This window comes from Anolis carolinensis, chromosome 4, assembly GCF_035594765.1.
Source record: "Anolis carolinensis isolate JA03-04 chromosome 4, rAnoCar3.1.pri, whole genome shotgun sequence".
NCBI classification, from domain to species: Eukaryota; Metazoa; Chordata; class Lepidosauria; order Squamata; family Dactyloidae; genus Anolis; species Anolis carolinensis.
The window spans coordinates 90,573,102-90,584,222 of NC_085844.1; the positions used below are offsets into that span (position 1 = coordinate 90,573,102).

At 37.4% G+C, this 11,121-nt stretch overlaps 1 protein-coding gene across 5 annotated transcripts in view; it reads left to right on the plus strand.

The window, feature by feature from the left end:
* lhx9 (LIM homeobox 9) overlaps positions 1-10,892 on the plus strand; it is a 75,885-nt gene extending 64,993 nt beyond the window's left edge. For 4 of the 5 annotated variants that reach the window (XM_062980782.1, XM_062980781.1, XM_062980778.1 and 1 more), the window contains one exon: positions 764-7,983. In XM_062980782.1, the coding sequence (XP_062836852.1) occupies positions 764-1,021 (258 nt within the window). In that variant the 3' untranslated portion in view covers positions 1,022-7,983. Of the gene's footprint in view, positions 1-763; positions 7,984-9,081 lie in introns of those variants that run through there. The other variant, XM_062980783.1, reaches the window with a different exon arrangement.
* The last annotated feature ends 229 nt before the right edge of the window (positions 10,893-11,121 follow it).

Consider the following 11,121-nt stretch of genomic DNA (forward strand, 5'->3'; position numbering starts at 1 on the left):
CACGTACACACAGACATACATACATACACTTCACTTGCCTCACCTCCAGATGCTGACGATGCTGGCCGCAGATGCAGGTGAAATGTCAGGAGAGAATGCTACTGAAACATGGCCATATAGCCTGAAAAACTCACAGCAACCCAGTGATTCTGGCCACGAAAACCGTCAACAACACATTATATTCTCAATTCACAGTAGGCAACAAAGGCTGGCTCTATACTGCCAAATAATGCAGTTTGAATTGCATTATATGGTCAGTGTAGATCAGTGGTTCTCAACTTGTGGATCCCCAGAGGTTTTGGCCTTCAACTCCCAGAAATCCTAACAGCTGGTAAACTGGCTAGGATTTCTGAGAGTTGCAGGCCGAAACACCGGGGGATCCACAAGTTGAGAACCACTGGCGTAGATCAATATGATGCAGTTTAAACTACATGACAGTGTAGATCTAGAGAGCTCTCTGTGACTTGGTTGTGCCATAGGAGCTTCTGCAACATAAAGGTGCTGCACAGCAGGCTTGCAAGTATTCCTTGATAGATGGGTTAATGTTGAAAGGGTCTCCTAGTTCTAGAAATCTGTAAAATACTGGTTTTGATTATTTGCCAAAAAAGAAAAGGAAAAAAAACCTCATAGCCCACACATACACCAAAAACCTTTAAAAAACAGTTTAAAAAAAAGGAAAGGGAATGAATTTTTTTAAAGACATAAAATCAATCAATAACAAAGACAAACATTGGTAAAGAAATCAATTGGGATTGGTTTGCAGGTTTGGTTCCAAAACGCACGAGCCAAATTCAGAAGGAACCTTTTGCGGCAGGAGAATGGGGGTGTTGATAAAGCTGATGGCACGTCGCTTCCGGCACCGCCCTCAGCAGACAGCGGCGCTCTCACTCCACCCGGCACTGCGACCACTTTAACAGACCTGACCAATCCCACAATCACTGTAGTGTCATCAGTGACCTCTAACTTGGACAGCCACGAATCCGGGAGCCCCTCACAAACTACCTTAACAAATCTTTTCTAACAATTGACTTTTATATAAAAAAGAGATATTCTTCTTCTTTTCTTCTTCTTCTTCTTCCTCTTTTTTTCCATTATATTATTATTAATAATATTATTTGCAAGACTTTTTTTTTTAAAAAAAAGAAACAAACCCACAAAATCTTTGGGATAAACCAGCTTGGTGTGTAGTATCTGCAACCACTTGGCAAATGAGTTTGCAGTAACAGAATTCTACAATAAAGTTACAATGGGCTTAAGAATTTTTTAACATTGCTGCCTAACTAGAGGGAAAGTTTTATTCTATAAAGTGCCTCTTAAAATTGTATATTCCTTATTTCCAGATTTGTTTGTGGGGTGGGTGGGATGTTACCATGGAAAGGCGGAGAATTGTGTTTTCATATAAAGCCACTGATTGTTATCCCAAACCATTGGCACCTTAGACTTAAGGAACATGTATTAAGACAGGAATTTAAGGAATGTGTTTTAAGAAACTCACATTGAGCACAGATGAACAAACTGCTTTAATATATGAGGCTGAAAACTAAACATGATCACACTGACAGTTCAGTACCCTAAGCTTCATTCTGCAAGTCACTTCTACCCCTAAGTACAGTAGAGTCTGACTTATCCAACATAAACAGGCCGGCAGAACATTGGATAAGCGAATATGTTGGATAATAAGGAGGGATTAAGGAAAAGCCTATTAAACATCAAATTAGGTTATGATTTTACAAATTAAGCATCAAAACATTATGTTATACAACAAATTTGACAGAAAAAGTAGTTCAATATGCAGTAATGCTATGTAGTAATTACTGTATTTACGAATTTAGCAGCAAAATATCACGATGTATTGAAAACATTGACTACAAAAATGCGTTGGATAATCCAGAATGTTGGATAAGCGAGTGTAAGATAAGTGAGACTCTACTGTACATGCAATTCTAAGCACTCTTCTGCCACATTATAGGGCTAATTCTGTCACTAAGTTCAGTGATAGATACTTCTGTGTGAATTAGGTTAGAAACACAGACTTAAAGACTGTCCCAGATCATTAATAGAAGTGCAGCCAGGTACTTCTATAGTGAAAACAGTGACACCAGATGTATAAAGGTAAAGGTTTTCCCCTGACATTAAGTCCAACTCTGGGGGTTGGTGCTCATCTCCATTTCTAAGCCGAAGAGCCGGCGTTGTCCATAGACGCCTCCAAGGTCATGTGGCCGGCATGACTGCGTGGAGCGCCGTTACCTTCCCGCCAAAGTGGTACTTATTGATCAACTCACATTTGCATGTTTTCAAACTGCTAGGTTGGCAGAAGCTGGGGCTAATAGCAGGAGCTCATCCCGTTTCCCGGATTTGAACTGCTGACCTTTTGGTCAGCAAGTTCAGTAGCTCAGCGGTGTAATCTGCTGCACCACCGAGGGCACCAGTGACACCAAATGTATAGTTGCTTGCAAATTAGGGTGATTTCTATAGCAGTTGAACATGCACCAGTGTTTTTGCCATTCTTTAGTTGATGGCCCTCTATTTTTGTGACCCAGAACGTACTGGATTTGCATTCCCCTGCCTCATACTTTGATAGTGGCTGAGTTGGCATTTCCCATCAGCATCAAGCCACAGGACTGATGTATCGTTCACAGGAAGCTATCACAGACCTAAAATAATAACCACCACAAATCTATATATTAAATTAGGGATCTCATCACATTAAGGCTGAGATTCGCCATGCAATGTCGCGAATCCGGCGGGGCCCGATGTGGATCATGGGGAACTCATTGCCCTGTGCCCCATATTTCCTGCCTCCCCCCTCATCCCATCCTATGAGAGGAAGTATCACCACCCAGCTCCCCCCAGTGTTGTAGGATGGGCAATTTTATCTGTCTGATGAGGTCATCAGTAGGTGATTTTTAGATGATGAAGTGACAAGCAATTTTCTAGACTCAAATTGTTCTTTCCAAATCCATATTTCTGGAAGAAACATGGTGTAACTCTCTGGTAAAGGAATTAATTGTATCCATCCACAACTACAGGGATACTAAAAGTTTTGGAGGTGGGTATGACTTGCCTGGAGCCTCCAGTGGCTCGGTGTCTTAAACCGCTGAGCTGCTGAACTTGCAGACCGAAAGGTCCCAGGTTCAAATCCGGGGAGCAGAGTGAGCGCCCACTGTTAGCTCCAGCTTCTGCCAACCTAGCAGTTCGAAAACATGCAAATATGAATAGATCAATAGGTACCGCTCCGGTGGGAAGGTAATGGCGTTCCATGCAGTCATGCCAGCCACATGACCTTGGAGGTGTCTATGGACAACGCCGGCTCTTCAGCTTAGAAATGGAGATGAGCACCAACCCCCAGAGTCGGACACAACTGGACTTAACATCAGGGGAAACCTTTACCTTTACCTATGACTTGCCTACAGATCATATATAAGGCCTTTGAGGTGAGGGACCAAATGGGCTGTGCATTATCTTGATGTCAAGTATCCCATTTCTTTGGCCTAGGCTTGGGTAACCCAGATCTAGAATCAGGGTTTTGATTTTTTTTTTCAAAAAAAAGTGTCAGATACTATGGCCAATTTCACTGTTTAAAGTATTATATAGAGAGGACTCTAGCCCTAGTTTCTCCATTTCGTTATTAAAACATTTTAATTTAGTTCCTTATTTTCTTTCTGTATAAAAGCGGTAAGATTTTGATTAATCCAAACCATTATTTGTTTGTAATAGCGGTTTGCATAATTTTTGTTAGGCTCAAATAACTAGATCAAGGACCAGCAAATGGGATGGGGTTGGTTCCAAAGGACACCAGTTCTCCCTATATTAACAACCTGTTTGATCTCAGTAGATATCTAGTCAATACAGTACGGGGATGGCTATTTGGTACCCCAAGGACAAAATTTAATTTTCCCAGGAGCATTATTGGCTCTTGTTGTCTCTCACCAATTCAAATCAAGATCTAGGACCTCATCACACTGAGGTCCAGTTTGCGGGTGCTAGCAGGGGGACTTGCCTTGTAGTGTGGCAAATCCGACGGGAAGTGTGGGAATCCGTAGCCCCACATCACCCCCTTATTATCCCACGGGGGGGGGGAGTGTTGCTGCTTGGCATTCCCTCATATTCACCTCATTCTTTCTAAATATATGCACTATGTACTCTGGGAAGCATCCTAGGATGGTGCCAGGATGCTGGAAGGATGGAGCTGTCCTTCTAGCATCCTTCTAAGATGCTCAAAATCTCCAATGTGATGAGGTCCCTAGTAGAAACCTTATTTACAAATTTGTTTGTAACACAATTTGTTTTAAAAAAACTCAACTCCTGTGCTTTTAATGATCGTGTAGAAGAAGTAATTCAACAAGAGTTTTGCCTGTTATATGGTTTGCATAGCAAGCAACACTTGCTGAATTTTTTCTTTTATACAGCCATTCAAGATACAGGAGGCTTTCCTTATCTACACAGCCATTAAAGATACAAGAGCCTTCCAGCAACCCTACAGATACAGAATACAGAGCAGTTTCACATAAAATGGAAGTTGCCCCTCCTTCTCTCAAACATCCATCAAGGCTAGGCACATGTTCCTCAGAATAATCCCTTTCAAAGGAGCAGACATTTATTAATCTTTTTCCAGAGAAAATCATTATAAACAGTGTCAATGTCTTGTTGGTTTCACTGGGAACACTAAATCTGCACCCAATTCTCTCTCCTGAAAATAAGAGACCTTATCAAAGACTTTAACTCATACCCATTATGTTTAGAACCAAGGTGCCAGTGAGTAGGATTTGCATCTTATGTAATGTTTGAGGATAATATTGCTTGGCACCAGGCCTAAGTATTATCAACAATGACTACAGCCCTTAATATCCTGTTTCTGGATCAATTCCATTTAAATGAAGAGAGTTACTTTGAGCTAAGTAGCTTGGAGATCTCAGCCAAGTCATTGAAGCCCTTTCAGTTTGGGGGTTATTGTCCCCCTTCTATTAAAATCATAATCCTTTAAGTGTGGAATGCTTTTAAGTTCCAATCCCCTTCAATACTGCTATATAATCCAGATTATCAAATCAGATAATCCATATTATCTGTTTTGAATTGGATTATCTGAGTCTACACTGCCAGTGGGATTGGCTAGAGCATGTCAGGGGGCAGGAGTGGAATTAATTAATTTTTTTGCAAAATTACAAACACAATTCTGGCATGAAAACATGTGTGTATGTTATGAAGACAACTTTTGGTATTTAAAATAATTTTCAGGGAAAGATGGAAATAAGAAAAATATAATTTTAAAGACATTTAAAAGCCAATTCTAGAATATTTTATCCACCGCTTTCTTGATCACTCTTCAGATGTCCTCCCCTGAGAATGGTTTCAGCTGTTTTTAATTTATTAATAGTAAAAGACACAATCCAGCAAATGTGAAGTTTTGACTATGGCTGCAGCTGTGTGCTTATCTGCTAGTCAGACCATTTTCAGTTCAGTAGGGCTTGCTTCCAAATAAACATGCATCAGAATGGGTTCAATTAAAATAAACAATTGTGATTGTTATTTTATTGTTTTCAGTGGGATAACGAACAAGATAAAACTTGTTGAATAGTCCGCCTTATCAATCCTTACTTCATGTATTTATAACAGTGGTTCCCAACCTTTTTTTGACCAGGGACCACTCTCCAACATTAGTACCAAAGGGTTTCAAATCAGTTTTTGGTCAACTTTAGATTTGTTTTTTTTTTATTTGAGGAGCTGATTAAGAAAATTACATTGGATAGACCACACAAGCTCTAGTTTCTAATATAGAACATATGCCATGAAGTAGTCACCATCTGTTCGCCCACAGAAAACCATATTTAATAATCTAGAGCTGATAAGGTCTATCCAACGCAATTTTCTGAATCAGCACACCAAACGACCCCAGGAGCAGGCCTAAAAATGAAGACAATATCGAAGAGATAAACAACCACTATAAAGGTTCAAAACATGAAAAGATTCAAAACATAAAAAGAGATATGTATATTAGAGCATCCTGCAAAGGCCACAGAAATAGTCAGGCCTCTGAGTATAGAGCTATATTCCTTCTATGTAAAAAGGATAAGCGAATGCTATAAAGTTTCAAAACATGAGTTGCACTATGTAATTCAGAGCACCATATACATACAATATTATCTGAGAGTTAACAACAATAATGAAAATGATATATACAGTCAACTGTTATAATCCACAGTGGTATCTTCCAGACTGTAATAGTCTCCACTATTTAAACTTCAATTGAATTTGGCAACAAAAATAATAATATAAACACATTCAATCTTTGCAAAATAATTTCACAGGTATTGAAAAGCTTGACCAAAAGTCCTTTTGATTCTTTGAGATCCTGTGTTGCTGACATCAAATGTATAGCATATCCTTACTTCATGTCTTTATATATGTACTCTCAAATGTACACAGACATATACATCGGCCACAGTAGTCAAGATGCAAATAAGCTACTTTTGAATCCTATTTAAATCAAATGCCTTAATGCAGAAATCTTGTAGTCTGTTTACTTGGAAGTAAGCCTTATTGAACTCGGTGGGATTTATACTTTAAGTATAGGAGTCCACTGTAAGAATGGTAAATTGGGAGTCCTTTCCAGGGTATTTTTCTTTTAAAACACACTCGTATAAAAAGAGAAAACACATTTAAAGAACACCCTATGAAACTGGGAGTTTAAATCTCAAAATCTCTGAAGCCGACAAACTCAAAAGCCTTGTGGATGCATTGCTAATTTAAAATACCTTTCCTAGTTTACATTTACAAGTGTTTGATTTTTTTATATATATATTTAAGCTAAAAGTCTGAATGGTCTGGGCAGTGGTGAATGTTCATTTGTATCCTTTATTCTGGTCAAAACGCTAGACACGGGAGACTTTCCGAAAGAAAAAAAAATCCATCAAGATCTTGGTTTGGATGGATTGTTGAAAATGACTTTTGCACAAATCTTTTGCCCCTCACTTCCCTTTAACCACATATTTGGGTTTTTTTTTTGCTTTACATTTTTTATCTTTTCATCTTTGAACGTGACTATTTGAATTTTATTTTTTTCCAGTCTCTCCTAATGTGTGGATACATACTGACAGTTCACTGCCCACATTAAAGTGCATTATTGTAACTTTTGCTCAGGGTTTTTAGAAAATTAGCACAGAAAAGTAGCTTATTTTTTAAAAAAAACAATGGAAGAGATGTTAACACTGTAAGAGAGGGAAATGTGTCTTTGTCGTTATATATTTAGCAAGTGTGGTCATCATCTTCTACAATGCTGAAGGCTGCTGACCTAAAGCATATTTAGAAGAAAGTAAGTTCAGTTGACATGAATGGAATTTACTTCTGAGTTGCTATATTTAGGATGGAGGTGCCAACCTTGGACTTTTTCCTGTTTCTATAACCTTATGGGCATTTACCACTAACCAGACCAAACAACCTTGGAAAGGCTGAGATCTTTATTAATACACTTTTACAGGTACAAAAATATTGATACTTATAAATTTTGTTCTTTGACAGAACAACTATATGGTACTATAGATCTACTTTATTAAGTAGACTAATTATAACTCAGTTCTACAATGTGCCTTATGCTATAACTTTGGAGTAAGCTTGTGGGAAAAAAATCAGGATATATATGTGTTGTTTGTTAAATTAACTGTTTTAAGCCCTTTTGACACCTCACTAGTTTTGTACTGTTTTACCTCTTATTTCTGAAACTCTTTTTATGGTGTATCCTGGTAGAGGGGACAAACATGTCATAGAAAGCAGTTGTGCACTCTTTCGGATATAGTTGATAAATTCAATAATCTTATATATTGAGCTTCGTGTTTCTAGTACAGTTAAGTGGTCTAGCAAACTTGTCCATGTTTCTTTGTTTTATTGAGAAATGCATTGTATAGAAACTATTTCCCCTAAATATTTATGGACCAAACAATTGTGATATATCCTATTAAATTTGTGTGAATAAACCATTTTGAATTGGAAGAGTTTTATTTATTATCATTTAAACAAAAAAACAAAACAAAACGGAGTCTTACCTACCCATGGCAGAATGTTGTGTTGGTTTTGTGCATGTGTGAGTGTGATGGTGGACATGTTAATGGTAGTTTATCACAGTTATAAAACAGGATTTATGTTTACTTTTTGCTTAAAATTACATTTTAAAGGTGCAATTTACGTTAATTAATAAAAAGAAAAGAAAAGTAATGCCCCATTGATTTGATATTGCAAACTTCTCTTAGGACTCTTCCAGACAGACCTTATATCCCAGGATTTGATTGCAGATTTTCTGCTTTGAACTGGCTTATATGAGTTCACATTGCCAGATAATCTGGGATAAACAGAAAACCTGGGATCAGATCCTACGATATAGGGCTTGTCTGGAAGGGCCCTAAGTCTGGATCTACACTGTCCTATATTCCAGGACCTGATCCCAGATTATCTGCTTTGAACTGGATTATATGAATCTCCACTGCCAGATAAATCTGGAATAAGTAGAAAATCTGGGATCAGATCCTGGGATATAGGGCAGTGTAGATCCAGCCTTTGTTGTAATGCCAAAGACTATGGCTCTGATTCAGTGAGTATTAGTTGTTCTTGAGTCCTATTGAAAGTAATTGCACAAAGTTAGTTGCGACTACTTTGAGTCTTATTAAAAAGTAAGTGCAACTAATTTTTGGTGGATTGGATCCAATGTCATGGAAGTTTATGTTTCACTGAAAATCAGTGGGACCTACTTCTAAGTCATATGGGGCAAAATCCAAATTTTGAGTCAAAATCTAACTTATGAATGACTTGGTTCCATTTCATTGCATTTAGTGGACAGGATCACAACTAACCCACATTGGATCGTGCCTTTTTTGTGTTTACAGTTAGGGTGACCGATATCTTATAAAGCAACCTCCTCTCCTGACCCAAGATAATTTAGAAGCTGAGGTAATTGCATGAAAACTTTAACAAATAATAATGGTGAAATGCATCACAATTTAGTTGTTAGGTGTATTGAACACAATCTAAAAGTACAGACCCCTAAAAGCCAGGTTGCTCTGTAGTTTAATAAATTGTCACTATGATTTCTTTCAGGGAGAACAAATCTTGGGGCATTACAGCCAAACATCCCGACGTTTGAAAATTCCCTAAAGTATTAAAAGAAGGGGAAAGTTTGATCGGAAATCCACTGCAGTGAAGACAAAGACAATATTAGGTTATGATAAACCATACATTTAAAATTTATTGAGCCAAAAATAATTTTTAAAAATAGACTCAATGTCATTTCCTGAATGTTAATACAACATATGTTATTTGACGGTGTCTCACTAAAAAAACCTGAAGGCTGTGTATGACATCAGAGCAACCTGGCACTACTACCCAGTTCAATTTGAGAAGATTCTTCTTTTTATTTTATTTGAACCCACATTTGTCAAGCAAAAAAAAAAATACCTGTAAAATAAAATCCAAAAATGGAAATCATTCATCCTGCTTGCCAATGTGTATTAGTCTTATATGTTCAAATGCATTTTTGTAAATTCAGAGAAGAAGATTCTCACACATTCAAGAATAGTAGGGATCAAGATTAGTATTATTTGTTTCTGACTTTAAAAAAAAATTTTAAAGCAATCTGCATGCACTTTCTCATCTGTCACCTAGAGTGTACTTTTTCTGTATGATGCATTTCGCTTTGATGTTTCTTGTACAGTAGTTTCATTAATAAACATTTGACTTGATGCAAATCTAGTTAATACAGACATAACTGTTGAAATTAATTTAATGTTTTTAAAACAAATAATGATGCAACAAATGCATCCCCTTCCCACCATGTTTTATAGAGCAAATGAAAAGAAAGAGGTTGTTGCATAATGTAAAATGACGTTCTGGGTATTTCCCCTGTTTTGTGTTTCCTTCTTCTATTTCCCTTGTACAATTGATACCGATACAGTCATCACCAAGGATTAAGGCATGATCTAGGCAATTTCAGTTCATATTTCTCTCACTGGAATTAAAAAGTCTTCCGAATGAGTAAATTGGTTGGGCTGAACCCTGATGGCTTAAAAATTAAAATATGGGGTGCATTGCCCTCCTCCATTTTAGAGAGTTTTTCTAAAGCCAGAGAAGAAACCCACTAGGGTGCAAATGGATACAATATTGTATCCATCATTTTAGGAAGGCTCAAGTACACTACAACATGTAATGCCATTACTAATATTTGCTTAATGATCCCTAATAAGTAGGGGTGTGCGAATCTGTTCTGTTTTCATTCTGTTTTCATTTCGAATTTCAGTTCATTTTGAATCCTCCCATTCTGCTTTTTGGGAAGATTCTGGGAGATTAGGATAGGGGCCGTTCAGATTCGTATTTCGGAACCCCGAGTTCCATTTCCATTTCGGGATGAATCTTCCCGAAAACAGAACCGGAGGGATGGGAGCACCCAAAATTAGAAATGAAAACAGAACAAAAACAGAACGTATTCCGTGCCATTTCGCACTCCCCTACTAATAAGTTTACATGTTCACTATGCAATGAGGAAAAAAAATCACTCGACAGGTTTTTGTTTGTTTTTAGAGAAACTTTATTTGTCAAATGGCCCAATAGGTGCACCACTAAATCCACAGCTGAATTTCAGCGACCAAAGTTAATGCGTTTGCTTCTTCGGAAACGAAGGCCTTACCGTTGTTAAAAGGTCATCGTTCTTGTGGAAGACTTTGAAGAACTATATTCCTCTGAAGCTGTACATCCAAAGCATATGTTAATTTGTTTAACAAGTTTGCCAAAAAAAAGAAAGCAAAAATCCGTTTTCATTTGAAATTTAAATTTTATTATATACAAATGAACCCTATGTAAACAATGTAACTTTTATGAATATGAACTGACATTAAAATATTTCACTTATGTGTGTATGCTGAGCATTTTGAATGTCTTCTTAAGCTCCTTCAGTGTTCCAAACAGTGGGAGGAAAATCATAATGGAAACCATTCCTTTCTTAACAACATTGCACCAAATTAACACATAGATTACTTCAGTAATGGTCTGGACACCAGAAAGGAGACTGTCGCTGTTTGCAATAAAAACTCTCAGTTGCTGGCAGTCATTATGGGCAAAATGTTTAGAGAATGTTTTTTACAATGT